Raw genomic sequence first — 20,627 nt, 5'->3', positions numbered from 1 at the left:
GTTTCACTGAAGACCTGGCAGGGCGGTCTGCCCAGCAGACCCCCTAACTAGGAACACATTCTTTCCCTCCCCTCGGCCTGGATGGCAAGGCCCAGATCACCAGATAAGGGCCTCTTTGATTTCCGGTGTGTTTACACACGCTGTGGCCCCACATCTTGGAAAGAACCAGCCACACACAGGCGGTTAGGACGCCTCCAGGCAGGGAGGGGGAGGCGCCGCCTTACCTGTTCCTGGGAGTTCATCACCCGCAGCTTCATCTGCTTCAGGTACGTGGAGGTAAGGGGCATGTTGTAATCGATAATCCCGGACACCAGGGGAGAGGGAGGTTCGCTTTCTGGCGGAAAGAACAAAAGGAAGCCACTTTCAGTCTGTGCCCAGGGCCCCCTGGCAGGCACCACGCCCTGTCACCCACACAGGGAACATGGAGCCCAGGAGGAGGGAGGAACAGGCCAGAGCTCACATCTGTGGACGTGGACCAAAGGCCCCGGGAAAGCTTGCAGCTGGGTGCCAGTGTTTAGTAGGAGTTCACAGCTTAAAAAGAATGTCTGGCTGCTTTGAGAAATGGAAGTTCTGGTCATCCAGGGCCCATGGTGCCACGTGGCCAACGACCACTGCAGCTTGTGGGGCTTGAGCTCTCCGTGGTGCCACAGTCCCCACCATTTCCTATGCACGTTTTCACGTGAGTACGATACTTGCCAGGCCCTCGAAGGCATTTATGCTCCCAACCCCGGTCTGAGCCAGCTTTCTGGTGCACGCACGCCGCCGCCACCTGACCCCATCTCCCACCCGCATGGTGTCCCCCCAAAAGCATGGGCAGGTACCATATGGCTCACAGGTATACCCGCCTCCCAGATTCTGGTTCCTCCTTCGTCACGTGAGGAGGAGGCCTGGTGCTCCCCTGTGTTGCTTTCTCGTCCTGAAGATCAAAGTAAGGCGTGTTCCTTTCGTGGAGCATTTGCAAGGTGGGGAAAGATGTAAAGAATAAAAAGGAAACAAAACCCAATAACGGCACCAAGCAGCTTGGCATATGCTTCTGTTTGTTTTTTCTTCCCTGTGATTTCTCTTCCTTATGTGCTTGATATTAAAATGCATACAGGAAATTATGTAGTCCGCTTAAAAAAAAATTTTTTTTTTTTGCCTGACATCGTCATAGTCATTTCCCCCACTATCAAAAATCTTGTTTTCTTCTGCAAATAGCATTTTTATAGATGTGCACTATTTTATAATTTAAGTCATTCACTTAAGATTGGCTGCTTAGGTTGTTTCCTATTGGGGGCTATTATAAATAATACTAGAGGGAACATCTTCATGCATGAATATTGGTATGTGTTTCCGACCGTGTCCTTTGTAAAGATTTTATTTATGTATGTATTTATGTATTTATTTAGAGCACGGGCGCACAGGTGAGCAGCAGGAGGGGAAGAGGGTGAGGGAGGGAGAATCTCAAGCAGATTCTGCATTGAGTGCAGAGCCTGATGCGGGACTCGATCTCATGACCCCAAGATCATGACCTGAGCTGAAACCAAGAGTCAGACACTTAACCGACTGAGCCGCCCAGGCGCCCCTGATTGTGTCCTTTCTAGAAGATTCCAAAAAATGAATTCATGGGTCAAAGGGTAGGACTGTCCCGTGACTCTTCGAACCTCGGGCTAAGCTTCTTTCTGCAAAGGCCGCGGCAGCGCACACTACCCAGGCATCGTGTTCTGTACCTTCGCTGCCACCGTGGGTGCCACACCGGGCAGACTAAATGGCACAGGAATAAATCAAGGCAGATGGAGAGCATGATTAAAAGGGAGCCTATCACCCCTCTCCCCAGTCCACCTTCCTCTTCCGATGCCTTCGGATGCCTCAGATGACCAATCTTGAAACCCTGGAGTCACCTGCTGGGGCCTGTCACCCTAAGCGGGGCCTCATTTGGTCAGTGAGTCACTTGACCCTGCTTCACCCTCTGCCTGGGGAATAGTCTTGGTTACCTGTTCTCTGGCCTCCACTTCCTGCCTTCAAGACTCCAGGCTTTTGGCCCAAAGCTCCCCCTGGTGCCTAGTTCTGTTCAAGGGCTGGGATTTGAGCATTGCAAGGAGGAGGAGAAGCAGGAGCGACTTCTGGCCTGGCCAAAGCCTGCCCTCCACCATCTCCGCCGTGCTGGAGAGATGGGCGGAAGGGCAAGTGGGTGCCGGGGCCACGGTGGAGGAGCCAGAGGCCAGGCCAGGAAGGTCCCTGCAACCTTGGAAACACTATGCTGAGTGAAAGAATCCAGACGCAAAAGGGCAAATGCTGTATGATTCCACTTAGACGGAATATCTACAACAGGCACACTCGCTGAGACAGAAAGTCGAACAGAGGTTATTAGGGACTGGGGCTTGGGAATGGGAAGTTACTGCCTCATGGTTACATGGTTTCTGTTTGGGGTGGTGAAAACGTTTGGGAAACACAGTGGTGATGGTTGCCCAATGGTGTGAATATAAATAACGTGCACTTAAAAATTATTAAAATGACAAATTTTATGTTATAAATATTTTACAACAAAGGAAAAAAAGCCCCTGCAAACAAGGGGGTGAAGCTACCTAAAGGGGACAAGGGAGTCCCTGCTTGATACGGATAAAACAGCCGGGTCTGGGGGACTAGAGGGTCCTTTTGAGGTGCTATATTTCTGGGGACGACACAGCTTGAATAACATTTCTTATCAAGTTTTATGAAAATACAGAACTATGTTTTGCTTTTTAAAGCCGTGTTGTCACACTCAGAGTTTTTGTGTCCTTTAAGGAAGGTTTTTTTTCTTCGAGGAACAACTAAATGTCACTCATATCTCAGAAACTGGCTTAAAATGGGCTGAACTTTTTTTTTTTTTTTAATAGAGATTCCTTCTTGGTTCTGTGGCAGAGGGTCCTGGTCGGGCTGCACATCGGTGCCTTCGCACAGACGCCTGGCGCTGTGAGGGGACTAAAATCGGCTTCCGTGCCCTTGGGTCCTCTTGCCGCCACACCCTCGACCCAGACTTGACCTCCTGACACCCAGGGGCATGTCGGGACCAGCCTCCCCCGCCAGATCGACGGGGTAGGAAGCACATGTGAGGCAGACATTTGAGCAACCGCATGGAGATGGTGTCACTCAAAAGAGCCATGGTTCCTGTTTTCAGATCCTGGGTCTTCAGACAGAGAATTCTGCCATTTCCGTTTCATTTCCTCAAAGACATGGCCGTCTGGTGACAAGTGGGGAGCAGGGCCACCCTTGCCCTAAGGACTGCTGGTCAGAGCCGCAAAGGAAGACCTCACTGAGTGTCATGGCAACTCTCCGTGTTTGGTCATCCACGGAGGCCGGCCACTCTGTTCTTTTTACTGGTGGACACTCCTGGCCTCTAAAATGCCATGACTGTCTATGAGAAGGCATCTTTAACAGAGCCAGGTACAGTGTGGTTTAGGGGGGAAAAAGCAATGGCTGGGATGGCCCTCTCAGGAGGAAGGAGGAGGGGTCTTCCTTGGCCTGTTCCCTCCCCAGCGTGGTCACAGCTCAGAAACCACCTCCCGCGCCCAGAGGCGAGCTGTGACAGCTCAACAAGAGGAGGCAGGCGCGCACACACACACACACACACACACACACACACACACACACACACATCCGTCAGAGATCCAAGTGCAGTGAAATGCTCGCCCCTGGGCCTCCAGAAGTGAGCTCTGGTGGGGAGGCAGGATCACGGCGGGTGGGGGGGCATTCCAGGTGAGGGAAGGGGCCAGGGAGCTGGCGGTGGGACTGTGGTGAGGAGAAAGGCAGGCAGGGTTGGGGGCAGTCAGAAGCCCCGCAGTTCTGGAGGTGATAAGTGGCTCCCATCAAGAGGATCCGCTTGATAGGCAAGAGGTGAGGAGCAGGGGCCCTTGGGAGCTCTGTGGGGTCATGTGCTCACAGGTGAGACATGTGCCAGGATGGGCATAAGCTAAGGGGGACACATGAAGCGGTTAGCAGTGGCTTCCCTGGGCTCTGCTGAGACAGGCCAGCCCTGGCTGTGGTCAACACACAGAGCGGCCACGCCTCAGCCCCCAAATATAACCTGACACCACTGGTGAGGCAGGCGTTCACAAGGGTCACAGGGCCGCCATGATCCAGCAGGTTGCTGGTGAGAGAGGCAGAGGAACCTCTCAAAGAAATGTCTCAACACTCTTTGCCAAGGAAAACTGAAACCTGCCCAAGAGCTAGGCCTGGTTTGACGGGCGTTCAAAATAATCAAGGAGGTAGAGTCTTGACCCAGGCCAAGCCCAGTGCCGGCCTCCACAGCTGGGCTCCAATGGTGTGGTTCCTTCAAGGCAAGTTTCGGAGGAGAGAGTGGGCCTCGCTCCTCCAGGTGGAGCACGTGGGGGCAGCTCTCCTGAGCTTTCACCCACAGAATGGAAGAACTCAGTCCAAAGACACCCGTGGCTTCCAGTGCCAGGGGTGAGTCTCCCAGGCGGGGCTGGATGTTGAAGGACGTGTGCATCGGGAGGGCCCAGAGGAGCCACGAGACCAGCCAGCCTGTGGTGGTGTTCAGATGTGGAAACAGAGACCCGAGGCCTGGGGCTGGCTCAGAGGGTGATGGAAAACCTCTTTCCCAGGGACATGAATCAGCAGGCCAGCAAGTATTTAAGGGGCGCTGCTTTGTGTACATTCGGGGCGGGGAAGGTGGAGGACCCTGTAGCCCTGCACTCAGCAGGGTGGGACTGATGGCCAGTCCATTAGAGCTCGGGGATGGAAGAGCTCGGAGGGCTCTGGAGTAGCTCAAGATGGCTTTGTGGAGAGAGGATCCGAACAGCATTCAATCACTTAGCTGACAGCTACTCAGCACTCCTTAGGAGTTCCACGCAGACCCTCCTGCTCCAGGAGGTGGGTGGCAGTATTCTTACCCCCATTTTACAGATGAAGCACCCTCCCCGTGTCGCAGAGCAAGTGAGTACGAAAACTGGGCCAGGCCAGCAACCAGGCCAGCGTACGAAAGACTGCAGGGGCAAAGGAACCAGCTGGAATGGGGTCACCTGGGGGAGGACAGGAAAGCAGATTCTGGAGGGGCCAGGCACAGAGCGGGGTTGGAACCAGACAGAGGAGCCTGGGCCTGGTTGCAAAGGAATCACCACCTGAGTGGACGACTCAGTCTCTGAGGAAGGGCCCCTGCAGTAGATAACCGGGTTGCCCACTGCTAACCCCTAGTTTGCGGCCGTGCACATTATATTTTGTCACCTCCAAGGAAACCAGAGCGTGCCTGCAGAGGCCCCTTCCCCAGAAGCTGGGGCTGGTCTGAGGGCACAGCCGGTTCGCACTCTGTCCCCTCTGCGCCTGGACTCAGTCAGGGGTGGTGGAAAAGGAGCGTGGAGCCGGGAGGCCCTGGAATTTCCCATCCTTGGACTTCCTGATCTTGAGCAGCCTCCTTTGTTTGTGCTCCTGGCGCTGGGGGAGGGCACGGGACCGTCCAGGCCCCCGCGCTCTGCCCGGGACAAACTGCTGAGCAGGGAAGGCTGCTTTGCTTCCTTTCTTTCTTTTTAACACGAGGCCAGGAAGCCAGGCATTTTCCCAACAGCTCCTCGAGAAGTCTCCATCCTGTTCCCTGTCCCCCTTCTGCCCCACCTTCCTGGGACAGGAACACAGGCCCGAGTCTGGGGCCTGGGGCAGGAGAGGGAAAGGGGAGGGCTGGCATGGCAGGGGTCCCTAGGAAAGAGCAAGCAGTATGGCCACATCCTGAGAGGCCAGCATGGCGGGAGGACATCAGATCTGCAGGCTCTTAGCTGGGGTAGGGAAAGGGACACCCTGCCAGCTGGCGAGGGGAGTCCAGGCAGCTAATGCCTCTGGCCATTAAGCAGACAGGGGAGCCTTTTAGACTCCGAGGCTCTCCACCAGCACCTTCCAGAAACCAAGCCCTTCCCTTTTGCCCAGCATGGCTGTATACCCTGGGTGCTCACCTAGATGGGGTGACTGATCGGTGTCTCCCTGCGGAGCCCCCTGAACACTGGCATTCTTGTGTCTGGACCCTGTGGCACGGCGACAGAGGGTAGGGGGCAACAGGCTGATGTTTCCCCCGTGCCTGCCGCACGGGGTGCCTTCCAGAACGGGCTCCTTTAATTCAACTCCAAGAGACAGGCATCCCTCCCATTTTGCTGACGATAAAATAAGTCCTCCTGCCTTCTGGTAGAGCTTGGACAACAATTTCACCAGGACACTCGTCGGTGCCTCATTTCCTCAACGGCAAGCTGGGACAGACCCCTCATAGGATCACAGACGCCATTATGAGCAGAGAGGTCCCCAGCCTGCCACGGGACACTCAGCAGCCAGCAGGCACCACACCCAGGCCTGCTGGACCCCTGCCCGTACTTTGCCAGGGGGCCACACTGTCTCCTACTCCCTGCTGTCCTGGGGACCGAGAAGTAGCACTCTGCCTGCCGACCAGCAAGGACGGGTCCCACGCAGCTTTGCGCTGCCTGCGCTCTGTCCTGCCTGGAGCAAAGCCCTGGAAAGGGAGGCTCCAGCAGCAGAGCCCACAGAGCTGGTTGATATTCTAGGCGGCTCCCTCCTGGCGTGAGTGCTCGCATTCTCTCTCTCTCTCTCTCCCCCCTCCCTCCTTCTCCACCTCCCTCCCATCCTCCTCCTCCCTCCTCCTCCCCGGGGGTAGGGGCATGGTGGGGGCAGCCTGGAGAAGAAACAGGCTGCTGCTGTGCTCAGCATCGCCAGGCCACGCCAAAGCCCACGGATGACGAGGAGTGGAGCTGCAGCCCTGAGACCTCGCTGCCTTCACTGGGGAGTGGGGGAGGTGAGAAGCGGCAAGAGCACGGGAGCAGACTAGAGGGAGCCTGCAGACACCCCAGAGCGGCCCACAAACGCGCCCCCTCTGGGCCTGCCTCTGTTGCTCTAGGCTAGCGCTTCGGTGTCTGACTCCGCCAGTTGCTATGGAAACGGTTAGGCCAGAACAGGAAGGGACAGGCAGCCACCAGCAGGGAACATACCCCTGGGACCCAGACCCTGACAGGGTGGGGGTACAGCAGGGAAAGCCCTCCTGGCCTCTTTGCAGGTACCCAATACCGTCAGGGCCCAGGGCTGCAGCCGCTCACCCAGGGCAGGCCTCTGAGGGAACAGCCCCAGCTCCCTCCTCCTGCACGCTAGCCCGCTAGCCCAGGGCCAGGGCCAGGGCCAGGGCCGGGATGAACTCTCCAACCTTGTTGGCCCCCTGAGATAGGTACCACTGAAGAACTCCACTCCACAGATGTGGGAACTGAGGCTCAGAGAGATGAAATCACTTGTTTAGGACACACAGCTGCCGAGGGGCAGAGCTGGGATTCAAACCCAGTCCGTATGGCCTTGGGGGCTCTGGTCTTAAACCAGGAACCCAGCACTTATGAGTTATGAGCCACACTTGTTCCTGTCCCACAGGCCTTAGAAGCCACCCAACGTACCCAACGAAGCAGCCGAGGCCTAATGACCCCATGGACAGGAAGACTTCTGGATGTGGCCAGTCAGCCAGTGTCAGAGTCACTCACAAGCATCAGAGACCACCAAATGAGGAGGAAAAAAAAACAAAACCAATTTGACACCTAGGCTCCAATTTCTTTGTTGTCATCTACTTGAGCCCTGTTGTTGATTTTTCCTTCCCCAGAAACGGTGGATGCCACGGGCGTACCACCTGAGTGCACGTCTTGCCCTCCATCCTCAGTCCGTTCCCATTCTCAGGCAAAACACCCACTGACTTCAGCAACCTTCACAGGCCTGATGTCCAGGAGCAGCCTAGAAGTCCTGACGAATTGCCCACCTGGGCACCATTTCTCACGGCACAGCTATAACCGTACCAGCCAAATGCACCGGCCCACCTTGCAGTGCCAAAGCCGCCCGCGGAAAGATGGGCCCCAGACTCACTGGAGGCCTCTGGGAACGTTCAGGCTGAGGTAGTGAGGGGTCTGAAGTGGGGGGTCCTTGCTGCATCTCAGTGGGCAGGGCAGAGCTGGAGAGCATGGACATCAGTCCAAGGGACCCACTTCAGCCGGTCACGAGTGGTCCGGGCATTTAAATTCTAAGTAATCCCCACAGATTTCCTGGATGTCTGCAGGGAGGGAACAAACCACTTAGGGAGGACCTACTGCTGGTAGGGGCTCTAGGATAAAAAGGTGAAGTGGCAAGAGGGGTGCTCCTGTATCCGCAGATCTCGCAGACAGGGCAGTGCGACCAGATCAGGAGGACCCTGCTCAGGGCGAGGCCTGGGCGGCAAGAATTAAGGAGCTTAGGGAAGAGGACGAGGTGATCGTTTCCATCAGGAACATGGGTGGGAGAAGAGAGTCTTGAAGGGCAGTAGGAATGTACCATTGGTTTTTCAGTGAAACTTGACATTTTTTTTACAATTAAAAAAAAAAACAACAAAAATGAGGCTCTCCGGACATGGACCCACACTGGCCTCTGGAAATGGTGACAACCTCTGGCCATGCACTTTTCTGTCTGTGCCAGCAAAGGGCAGGGCCTGTGGGAGGGCCTTTCCCTGCAGAGCCTCCCCCAAGGCACCAGCACACCCGCCTCCTCCCCTACCTTTGGGCTCCAGGCCATTGGAGTTAAAGTGCATCCTCTTCTGACACTCCGTGCAGCTCATCAGGAACCGGGTCACGGCCTCTCGCGGAAGGAAGGCATAAGTCTCCGCAATCTGGGGACAGAGGAGCTTTGCTCATTATATGGGCCTAGGGGGAGGCCGCCTGGTCACCAGGTCACCAAGGTCTGTGCTTTGGTGACAGGTGCTTGGCCCTTGCAGAAAGGCAAGGGATTGGAGGAGCAAGGGGTAGGTGTCCTCAATTCTTAGCCATGGAAATGAGGTAGTAGTTTTCTGGAAAACCATTTTTTAAAAGATTTTGAATAAATGAGTTAGAAATTGAGAAAGCAAAAACAATGAAACATTATCTAACCTACGTTTTAATAAGCAATACTCCTCTCAGAGCATTTTGTTGCTCCTGAAAAATGAGTTTATAAACATTGCTATAGGGGAGGGTGAAACAATTTCCATTCTTAGAGATGGATAAACTGAGACCCACTTATGAATCTACCAGCTCTGGGCCTATGAACAGAACCCAAGGTTCTACAAGCTCTTCCTGCAATAACTCACAGATCAAGAACATTTTAGGGAGAGCCGTGAAAGTCTGATGACAAAGGATCAGATTTTTCAAACTGGACATGCTATTAAGGACCACCATGTTCCAGGTGAGGTCACAAGGCTCAGAGAGGTAGACCTACTTGCCTAAGGCCACACAGCTTGTTAGAGGCAGTGGCAGACTAAAGCCCATGCTCCAGGTCACACCATTCCATCCATAACTGCCTCCAGGGGGCCTCTCCTAGCCAGGGAGGTGGCAAGGGAGGTGAAGTAGATGGGAGGGAATACAAGAAATAGGCTGGGCAGGGGAGTGGAGAAGGAGGGGGTGTGGGCCCAGAAACCCAGTTGTCTCCTCTTGCTCTGGGTTTCAGGAAACGCACTGGCCCTGGTTTGGTGGCCTCTTAGGCCCAGGTTACCTAGCTGAGGATAGCTGCCCAGTGGCTGATTTTTGCACATTTCCCAGAGCCCGGGCCCTCCCGCTCCTCTCCACTAAGGGGCAGCATCACCCCAGCATTCCACCATCCTCACCGCAGCCCAGCCGGGAAAGTTAGCCCAGGGCTCTGGCCAGCCCACAGAGGGAGGGGACTGCTCTCCAGGACAGCACCAGGTCTACTCCGTTGGGATGCACGAGTGCCCCATGCCATCTCTGTGGTGGTTACGAGGTGAAGTAGGGTAGGGCGGAGTGGATGGGGGTGGGGGGTGGGGAGCAGGGTCCCAGGCCGCGGCCAGGCCCTCAGAGGACCAGCTCAGGCTGTGCCTTCAGCTCAGCTGGTCTGTGGAACTTGGGGGCCACCCCTGCTTGGTGGCCGGCTGCAAAGGCAGAGTTAATTTTGGTGACACAATTGTTATTTCTCAGCTGATTTGATGCTCTGCGGAGCAGGCAGGCTCCTTGATGAGTTATCTCCCTTCCAAATTCCCTGTCTGATTGCCTTCCTCTGGAGGTCAGGGACAAGGGCAAAGCCCTGCTCTCTGATTGGAGCCGGTGGATGGGAGGGCATGCAGCCCATCCCCCTCGGGTCTCAGGGTTCCGGGATGGGGGCTTTCCTGCCACCCACAGAGACATCTTCATTCCCAGCCCAACCTGCCTGGGAGTCTTAGGGATGGCATGTCCCTCTCAGGCCTTCGGGGTTGGGAGGGCTGGGGCCTGCTGAAGGGCTGTTGGCGGCAGGAGTAAAGGAGTAAGAGGGCAGGATGCCAGCCGGGCAAAGAGTGGGGCTGTGGCTGAGCTGGGCAAACAGATGAGCTCCGCGGAGGCGCCGCGAGGTGTGGCATCCCAGGTCAGACCTCGAAGAGATGAGCTGAGGACCTGGGGGAGGAGTGTCACAGTCTGCTGGGAAAGGAGGAAAGTTGACACCATAGGAACAGCCTACTTCACTCCATGGAGCTCACCTGCTGTTGGGCAGAGAAAGCATTTCTCCAGCGCTCGAGGAGAGCCTCCCAGGCCTGGCTGCTCTGGTGAGGGCGGCCTGCAGTATGGGAAGAGGCCCTACGCGCCACCTGACCCACTGAGGGCACCGGTGCAATTCCCAGAGAGGGCCCAGCCCGGGGGCCAGAGTGGTGGCCCGGCTCTCCTGGCCCCAGCAGGGATCCAGCAGTACGCAAAGCTGGCTAGCAGGCCACGGGGCAGGGAGCACCTTCTGGCCCTGGGTCCCACACAAGGGGAGGTGGGGTGGACTCAAGAAGGCTAGGTGAGAAGTCCTTGCAATCCTGCCCTGGGTGGCTGGAATGTCTGGAGCCTCACGAAGAGCTCCATGGGGAGTCAGGGAAGTGCAAAGTCCAGCCCAGCTCCATGCCGCTGTAGAGGCCCGCACGGAGGAGGGGCGCCGTGTGGCCTTCGGCCTCCATCGGGCATCGTTTGGTTCACTCTCCTGCCTTGTCCACACGAGAAATGGGGCCTCCATTTCTGTTCCACTATGCAGATGCCCATGGCCACAGGACCCCATAACGAGCCGAAAGGAGGAGGACAATCCTTGCTTATGCGCTAGTCAATAGAATGGTGGTTTTCAGAGAGTTTTGGAGCTCCAGACACAGTTCTGGAAATAGTCTCTCATGCTGAAGCCCAAAATGTGAAACAGATAAAGATAGCGCTGCTGTGTTTAAGGAAGGGAAGCCCCAGGACCCCTGCCACCACCCAGCTTCCCTCAGGGGCCTGCTGCCTCGCACCTGGGGCCTCCTGCCTGGACACTGAGACCTTTCACATTTTTCCCAGTGGTAAAAGGGAGGGAGACTTCACGGGGAAGGAGAGCAGAAGCTATTTGCAGAGTCGTTGACTTGTAAGGCCCCATTTTCGCTCCCCAGCTCAGGGGCCGACAAGGACAGATGAGGCCAATTGGGGGGATTTGCACCACTTTACAAGAGCCTCCTGCTGCCCTGCGGTGGATTAGCACGTGGTGGGCCTGGAGCAGCTGCTGACCACATCTGGCCCCAACTCCAAAGTGGTCTGGGCAGCCAGATCCCGACTCTAGCTCGGTCTAGCCTACCGGCACCCTGGGAGAGAAGAAGGAAGCAAAGAGCTTGCTCCAACCCAGATGGGTACAGATGCCAGAAAAGCCCCTTAAAAATGGACCTGTCCTCTGTGTGGAATTAGGGAACTTTGTAGAACCAGACCCTGGGCCATGGGCAAGTCCCCCTGTGGATGTTCTGGATCCTCTGGTCACACTGCATCAGAGGCAACGTAAGGCAGGGACTTCCTGCCCCAAACGGGAATCCCCTGCATTATCCATTGTAAATGGCCATCTATTCCTGGCTCATATACCTTCAGTTTCAGAAAGCTCATTACCTGATCTCTCTGATCTATTGCTGGATAGTGGTGGGTGCTAGAAGTTGCTTTTTCCCACAGAAGAATGTGCCTCCTTTAATGCCCTTGAACAAGTCTGCTCATCTCCCTTCCAGCCCCCTGCTTCCTGCAGGCACACCAGGCCTGTAAAAATCTGGAAGGTCCCAGGTGCCCTAGAGATGGCAAGGCAGTCCCAGGATTCAGGTCTGGCAAAACACACAGAGACAGGTCCAAAAACCCTCAGCCAGGGGCCTGATGCAAACCCCGTGGTGTGGGCTGTGCCTCTCTGCAGCCATCCGCAGTTTCCTTGGGGTCTCTTTCCAGGCATGGATGGGACTGAGCTAGGTTTGGGTTGAGGAAAATGGGAGCGGATGAAAAGAAGGGGGACAAAAGCATCCAGGCACCACCCCCACCCCCAAAAAAGGAAAAGGGTGGCAAGAGAAGGGTGACAGATGGGGAAGAGGAGGGGGAAGGGAGAGGAGGCACACCCGGGAGGAGGGAGGTGCAGCAGCCCCTTGGCCTTCACACCCACTGCAGGAGGGCCCTGGCCTGCTCCACTCAGCCTTGGCCCTGCTGCTGAAATTCCAGCTCTGTGCGCAGCCCAGCTGGCCCACTGCCAGTCATGTGCCAGCTCCAGGCTGGGCAGCGGGAAGTGGGGCACGCGGCGGGCATATGGACGAGAAGCCAGGAAGTGCAGAGCAAAAGGCTGGACGTCCGCTTGGCCCAGGGACACAGAGGCTGGAGGGACCGGCCCAGCCCTGCCTTCTCTACAGCATGGAGGCTGCAGACCTGGCCTTCTTTAATACCCAGGGAGGGGCGCCAGGGTGGCTCAGTAGGTTAAGCTTCTGACTCTTGGCTCAGGTCATGATCTGGGGGTTGTGATATTGAACCCTGCATCAGGGCTCAGGCTCAGAGCTCAGGCTCAGGGCTCCTCACTCAGCGGGGAGTCGCTTGAGATCCTCTCCCTCTGCCCCCTCCCCTTGTTCTCTCTCTCTCTCTCAAATAAATAAATTTTAAAATAAATAAATAAATACCCCAGGAGTGCCTGTGATGCGAGATTTGGTGCTGGACATCAAGCGGACCAGGGAAGTCATGTGGTCTGCCTGGCTCAAGCCCTTTTACCTTGACCATGGGAAGTCATCGGGCTTACTAGCTGACCACAGCGGGGGTTATAGAGAGGCAGGATAGGTGGTGGTCAGGGCATGGGCTCTAGGGCCAGCGGCCTGGCTCTGAAAACCAGTAGAGTGACCTCAAGGTAGGTTATGTGTCCCTCTGAGCCTCAGTCTCCTCATCTGTAAAATGGAGAACACAGGAGCCCCTGCTTCATATACACCCTTTGGCCACGTGAAGGCTCAGAGATCTGGTGCCCAGGAGGTGCTGAGCACAGAGCCCGGCATGTGCGAGCTGCCCAGCACCGGCAAAATGAACACTGAGAAAACGTGCTGGGTCTCATGAATACCAAGGGGCTACAGAGGGCTCTGGCCTGGGTGTCTCTCCCTTCATCTATGACCCCCTGGTGGGAATACCCTCAGAACTCCCTTTCCCAGCACACATGTATTGAGAAGCAGGAGGGGTGGGGCAGGTGATATAATCATCTCCTGCCTCCCTCAGCCCAAACCCCTCATCTTCTTTTTTTTTTTTTCAAGATTTCATTTATTTATTTGACAGAGAGAGTGCGAAACAGAGAGAGAACTCACACAAGCAGGGGGAGCAGCAGGGAGAGAGAGAGGGAGAAGCAGACTCCCCACTGAGCAAGGAGCCCAATGCAGGGCTCGATTCCATCCCTGGGATCGTGACCTAAGCTGAAGGCAGATGCTCAACTGACTGAGCCACCAAGGCGCCCCCCAACCCCTCATCTTCTGAGGTCCTTGGGCACATGGGTCCATCCGTAAGACTCATTCAGGGCAAAGGCCATCTTCTGGGGACAAGGGCAAACCAGATGGTTGGAAGTTTAAAAAATCGGGCCATATGGGAAAATCATAGACTTATACAGGCCGCCTCCACAGCAGTCCAAGGCTATTTATGGGAAGAATTTGGGGGTGGGGGTGGGGGTGGAGTTCACAGCTGCCTTGGGTGGGGAAGCTCGGTCAGAGGGGCAGCTCTCTGAGAAGCCAAAGGCCGAACCAACACAGAGGGGGCATGAGGACATGAGCTGACTGCCACTTAAGTGCTATGTGACCTTAGACAGGTAGATCAACTCTCTGGGTCTCATCCCTCATCCCTCTCCTTAACTGCAAAATGGGACCATAGTGCCTCCATCACAAGACTGCTTGGAGACCCAAATGAACGTAGAGTGCTTGGCTTTACTGGTTTAGTGGTGGGTCCTGGGTTCAGAGCTGTGCCTGAACCATGGCAATGGCAGTCAACAGGGGGATGGGACCAGAACACAAGCAGGCCCCTCCTGCTCTGGCCACCATCTCCTCTACCTCCCCATGTGTGAGGTTTCCCACCCCTGGATTGTCGTCTCTGCTCCCTTTTGCCTACCCAAGCTTGGAATGCCAGCCTATATGCCATCTTCTCCATGAAGCCCCCCTGGCTTAGCACTGCACGTCAGTGTCTGGAGGTGCGTTTGTGGAATGCTCTGGGGGTTCTTGTTCCCTCAAAGCTCGTCTTGGAGACATTTTTGGCTCTTGTGTCTTGGTTTTGCTCTCAGCCTCCCACCCCAAGTCGAATTGTGATCTCCCTGAAGGTAGGGCCCATGTCCTCAGACTTCCCCTGGGGGACTTCCAGTACTTACTTCACAGGGGGTTAGAGGATCGAATGAACTCACACACAGGAAGCATGTAGGGCAGGCCTGGCACACAGTAAATGCCATGGAGGCATTCGCTCTTTCAGTCATTATTATCCGGCCACCCCCACCCCCACAGTCCCAGAGCAGGCTGCAAGGGGCTGGGACAGGGAGCAAGCGAAGCAGAAACTGGGAAGAGGAGGGCTTTGCTCCTGCCCTCATCCCTCTCCTTCCCTCCCTCACTCGCTTCAACCTGCTTCTCCTTTGTGCTCAGACCACAGAACCCGCCCCCTCGCCCCCCTTAAGCCATCTCTGGCTGCCATGCCCTTGCCCTGTGCCCCCCTGGGTCCCCAAAGGCCGTTTCATCACGCCTCAGCTCCCTGCCCTGCCCCCGCCCAACATGTGTGGAGCCCATGGCCTCCTGCCAAGGCCCGGGGCTGCCCGCAGAGGCCCAGAGACAGACATCTCACCGCTCGGTAGGTTTTCTTCTGCCCGGCGTGCTTGGGGGCTTTGCCTGGCTCCGCCGAGCTCTCCACGTGCATTGAGTAGATGATGTCAAAGAAATCTTCCACCACAGCGACCCGCTTCAGAGAGATGCCCTCCGGCTCCGACAGGCCATCTGCCCCCTGCGACAGGGCGGACAAGCTGTGTCAGTGGCGGGGATGACAGCGGGGCGAGAGCTGGGCCCCGAGGCCTGGCAAAGGGTCGGGGTGGGGGGGCAGGGACGGCGCGGCTCCCTGACCCGCAAGGCCTCCCGTGGTAGGTCTGGAGGGCCAGGGGTGGAAGGAGCCTGCTGAGAGGACCCCAGGGATGGGGGCACCGGAGTCAGGGTAGCTGCTGCTACTGAATCTACCAGAAACAATGGGCAGAGAACGACAACAACGAAAATACAAATTAAAAAACCAAGAGGCTCCATGTTCACAATTTCAGACAGATTGTGCCAGACTCGGGCGGGGAGCTCTCGCATCACATGCTGTGCCAAGACCATCCTGGAAGTCTCTGGGGAGGGGGGGTGCTAAATAGATGCAGCCCCATCAGGAGCTCGCCAATTAGCAGTAACCTTTCACTGTGGTCCTGGGCTGGGGTCCCAGGGGAAGGGCTCGGATCACCTGGGTGACTCCTGCCTCTACCCTGGCCTTTCTGAAAAGCTTGTCACCACTGCCCGCCCTCCCCACTCCGGCAGCTGAGCGCCAGCAACAGACCCGGGCTCTTTGTGTCTGGAGATACAGAGAATAACAGACATAAGGCCACGTGGAGGTGGCAAGGCCTCGTGAGCAAGGTGGCCATGGACCCCCGAGCTTCTTATCAGGCTGGCACGAGTGCTGTCTGCTGGTCCTGAAAAGGTGCGCCAGGATGGAGATGGGGTCCTGCTGCTGGGCAGACCCCTGCCCGACTCCCACTAGCAGGGCTGGGAGGGAGCAGGGAAACTGTGGGGCATGAGGCTGGGGGATGTGGCTAGGGCCCCTCAGGGAGCAGACTTCTCAGTGAAGTCTTTATTCATAGGGCACAGGAGACACACAGACTCAGGGACACCCGGCTCTCAGCCATCATCTCCCTAAGGGGAGACTTGGAGAACTCTGGGGGGCTTCAACGATGAAGAGCAAGCAGGTGTAGGTGTATGTGTGTGTGTGCGTAGGGGGAGGACTGGGGGGAAAGGAGGCGGGCTTTTCTCTAAAAGTGTCCGAAACACAAAACTCCCAGAGAATTCTTTCCTAAAGGATCTTGCTCATGGCTCAAGAAGGTCAGCTCTAGGAGGCTGTGGGCTTTGTCTGTTGGCTCAAGGCTGCCTCCCTAGCACCTAGAGCAATGCCTGATACTTAAGTGGCTCAAGAAATAACTACCAAATGACTGACCGCTTACAAGTGGCAGCCAGGCAGGGTGGTTTAGACATACTCTTCCTCGGTCTAAATGGGGCCCATCATTGAAGTGGCTGTGTGGCTCTGTGCAGTTATTTTGCTTCTCTAATCCTCAGGTGTTTTACCTGGAAAATGGGGTTAACAGCAGCACCTTTCCTATATGAACTACAGAGAGGAATAAAGGAGATACCCATGCAGCACTTAGCAGCAAGCCCAGCCCATAGGAACTGCTGGATAAGTATTATAATTACGAAGTACTTTGTCGTTTGCCAAGTTTCCCCCAGCTATGATAGCGCTGAACATTGCAACAAGCCTGGGAGGTTGTTAGGGTCAGGACCTGCCTGTGGTATAGTGGCTGGTAAGTGGCAGAGCTGGTCTAGGACCTCAGTCTTTGTAGTCCAAGGAAAAGAGAGGTGGTACTAAATGGGACACCTGCTCACAGAACATTCTGGCCGCAGACGGGGTTTGGTTTCATCCAGCAACTTTCCCAACATGCCATGATGGGTGAACAGGGCTGTCTTTTTGCCAGTGCACTTGAGAGCAGATGGGCATCTGGAGTGGAGGGGGCCAAATCCTAGAGCTGGTGGGCAGCATCCATCGGTGATGACCTCGCTGGCCCTGTACAGACCCTCCTGCCAATGGCTTCTTTCCTAGTCAGGATCCATTTCAATGGGGACTTCTCAGATAGCACGCGTCTGGGTGTGTGTGTGTGTGTGTGTGTGTGTGTGCGTGTGCACGCGCGCGTGTAGGACCAGCTGCTTGCTGGTCCTGCTTCCTTGCTGTGAGATTGTGGGCAAACTCTTCAGCCTCCCTGAGCTTCACTTATGAGATGAGCTGAAAAATTCCATGACTCTTCTGTTCTTAAACTCTCTCAGGAGTTACCGCTACCTCTTTCCTGGGGGTATCTGAAGTCCCCTCTGAAGTCCTGGGCCATCGATAAAGAGGGCTCATTAGTGACAAACTGGTTCATTAGCTGACTTGTAACTACCCAGCATTTTAGGGGAATCTTCCCATACTGCTGTGACAGAGTTGGATAGGACAAATATTATGACAGCCCAGTTAGAAGATACTTCTAACCAGAGGTTCACATTGGCAAAAACTAACAAAAGGATCGTAAGAATAAAAATATAACTGGGTTTCTATTTCTTGATCTGGGTGGTGGTTTTACAGGTGTGTTCAGTTTATAAAAAGCCATTAATCTGAACACTTTATAATCTGTGTACAATCTGTATGTCTGTTAAGCTTTAATTAAAAAAGTATATTAGGGGCGCCTGGGTGGCTCAGCCAGTTGAGCATCCGACTCTTGATTTCGGCTTAGGTCATGGTCCCTGGGTCATGGGGTTGAGGCCTGCATCGGGCTCTGTGCTTGATGTGGAGTCTGCTTGTCCCTCTCCGTCCCCCTCCATCCCCCGCTTGCATGCATGCTCTCCCTCTCTCTCAAATAAATAAATAAATAAAATCTTTTTTAAAAACATATTTTAAAAAAGTATAATGGGGTGGGTAGTTCCACAACATTTTGATAATCTGAATCTAGAGGCACAATAATGGGTCTAACTGCTTAAAAGTGAATAGACCTCTCTGCTCATAAAACTGTTTCAAGTCAGAACACAGATACTTCTGGAAAAGGGAGATAAAAATTGGTGGGAAGGAAGAGAGAATGAAAATAATCTGATGAAAGACAATATTTTAGGTAGGTGAAATGGGAAGAGTCCCCTAACCATCTTGGTAACCTTGGGCAGGTCACTTCTTGACCTTTGACCTTTTTTTTTTTTTTTAAGTAATCTCTACACCCAACGTAGGGCTCGAACTTAGATCAAGAGTGGCACGCTCCACCAAATGAGCCAGCCAGGTGCCCCACTTCTTGACCTCTCGAAACTCAGTTCCCTCACCTGTAAAATGGGCCTAAAAAGTCCTCATTGGCTGTTCCAAGGTTTAGGTTAAGAGTGTATGTCAGGCATCTGATTTATAAACGTTTATCTCTTCCCTTTGGACCCTGAATTTGGACATTTTGTGTTTAGGAATCTGCTCTTAGCTCCTGTCCTTCTGATCCATTCAGGTCACAGTACGGGTCCCCCAAGCTAATACCCACCATCAGAGGAGATGCTTAATTCCTAAGTAACACACTAAGGCTGTCACACAAACTTAACATAAATTTTCCTAAAGTCAAGGTGTAACCAACCAACCCAGATTAAACAGCAAAATGTACTGCCCAGTGCCAGGCCTCTGTCCCAGCCTCCCATCTCCATTCTAAGGTAGACACGGGTACCCACAGGCTTTGCACCTGGTCCAATGTGACTATAAAATTATCCCAGAGGAACTCTTCGGGGATCATTTTTAGTAGCTCCCTCTTTAAAAATCTATTGTGATCTCCCCTGATGTTCAAACCTGGGCCCTATAATTGGTCTATCTCAGCTGCAGAGATGTACACAGGAAAGGAACGGGCTTGTAGCAACCCCAATTCAAACCACACAAGGTCTGCAGAGCCACACCTTGAACTGTCCTCTGGTGAGCTGTGGCCACCTGGACACCATGTGTGCTACACCCTAAGGGAAGAACACCAGGATATCTGTCTGTCCTTCAAGGAGAACCCTGGGAAGAGAACAAAGGGATCCCACGGCAGTCACGTGCGACAGACATCGCTGCCATGCCCTGCATCCATAGAGGTAATGACCTTCATGCTAAGTGCTGTGGGAGAAGCATGCCTTCCTTAGCTGAGAATCCAGACACAGTGCTACGAGGCAAGAGCTCCTAATTAAAGGAGCAGAAAGCACCTTCCCCCCAGCCTTGGGATGCCCCTGCCAACCACTTCTGCTTTGTACCCAAATTAGCTTAATCTGATCCATGGCCCTAAGCAAGCTGGGCACTGGTCTGACAAAGCAAGCTCACTTCACTTCTAGGCTGAATGAAGAGGGGGCCTAGAGCCTCCTGACTACCCCCAGCTTCCCGGGAACGCCAACCAGGAGTGATGGAACGGAACCCTGAAGCACCCCAAGGGAAAAGCCATGAGAAATACATGGTCAGTTGCGCAGGACCAACCTCTGGGGCCTTCCTGCTTGGGGAAGAATATTGCCATGGCAACACACTACATCCTTTCGAACCAGCCAACTCCAAAACAGCCAGCCAGACCCAGGCCAACAAAACCAGACATGGCAAGAGTTTTAAAATTTTCATGGAGTTTTAAAAATTTCATACTACCTTTCTTGGACATCACCATCTTCCTTCAAAACAGCCTGTCGGGATTCTAAACTAAAGGCCAGGTTGCAAGTTATTGAGGAAATCACCAAATGTCTATTTATATACTGCTCATGTTTCACAATATTTAGAATGGTGTTCCCCAAGTGTGGCCTCTAGACCATTAGAGTCGGCATCACCTGGGAACTAGATAGAAATGCAAATTCTCAGGCCCCACCTCAGACCCACCAAATCTCACTCTCTCGGGGCTTGACGAGGGCCCCTCAGATGATTCGGACACACCACAGATTCTGAGAACTGCTGATTAGAATGTCTCCATGATTCAGATAGGGAGGTAACTAGTAAGGAAACTGGCATTGGCTCATTAAATATATGCTTGCTCTGTGCTTCTAGGCCTCATATATTAATATTTTCTTCTCCTTCACTGAAGGCCAATTTTCCTAATGGTGGGAACAAAAGAACCTTATTGGGCAACATTAGCCTAAATTCAAAACACCTGCCCAGTGGCTTAAAGCGGATTATGGACAGAACGGGCAGAAGAGCTCAGCAACCTGACATCAGATTTTCAAGTCCTCCCTGGCAAAGTTAATTAATACTTAAACAGGTCATCTCTTGACAGGTCTTCTCTGGCTTCCTCAGTTTCCTCACATGATCTGAGTGCTCAGCACAAGGAGGACTGTGACACCCAGGGCTACAGACCGAGACGAGGGAGATGAGCCCATCTGGCCAGGCCATTAGACAGGCCCCTGCCGGGGTGGCCCCCCTCAGGTGAGCTACTGAGTCTGACTGAACCTTGCCTGTCTTCCCCCCTAAGCCAATTAAACAGAACCCCGTCCAACTGCTAATGGATTTTAGTTCTGTTATTTCCATCGGAACTTCGAAGTCACTTGCTGGTAATAAGTTACACACTTATCAAGGTGGGCTCACCGTTTCGGGCTACCAGGGTGCCGGTTAGCGCCCCACCACCACAATATTAGCAGCATATGCCTTCCAGCAACGATGAGGCCA

At 54.4% G+C, this 20,627-nt stretch overlaps 1 protein-coding gene and 1 long non-coding RNA gene across 3 annotated transcripts in view; one reads left to right on the top strand and one right to left on the bottom strand.

The window, feature by feature from the left end:
• The window catches only part of NOL4L (nucleolar protein 4 like), a 128,340-nt gene that overhangs the window by 64,095 nt on the left and 43,618 nt on the right, over nucleotides 1–20,627 (bottom strand). For both annotated transcript variants that reach the window (XM_045806961.2, XM_087853673.1), the window contains exons 2-4: nucleotides 15,042–15,197; nucleotides 8,518–8,629; nucleotides 225–334 (exon numbers count right to left, since the gene is read on the bottom strand). In XM_045806961.2, coding sequence (XP_045662917.2) covers nucleotides 225–334; nucleotides 8,518–8,629; nucleotides 15,042–15,197 — 378 coding nt within the window. The remainder of the gene's footprint in view (nucleotides 1–224; nucleotides 335–8,517; nucleotides 8,630–15,041; nucleotides 15,198–20,627) is intronic.
• On the top strand, nucleotides 3,267–7,542 carry LOC123798517 (uncharacterized). Its single transcript, XR_006781351.2, has 2 exons — nucleotides 3,267–3,402; nucleotides 7,378–7,542. It is a non-coding gene; the product is annotated as an uncharacterized LOC123798517 (long non-coding RNA).

The sequence above is a fragment of the Ursus americanus genome, chromosome 22 (genome assembly GCF_024610735.1).
Source record: "Ursus americanus isolate L20-20 chromosome 22, mUrsAme1.1.p, whole genome shotgun sequence".
Lineage (NCBI taxonomy): Eukaryota > Metazoa > Chordata > Mammalia > Carnivora > Ursidae > Ursus > Ursus americanus.
This window is presented reverse-complemented; position numbering and strand designations above follow the sequence as displayed.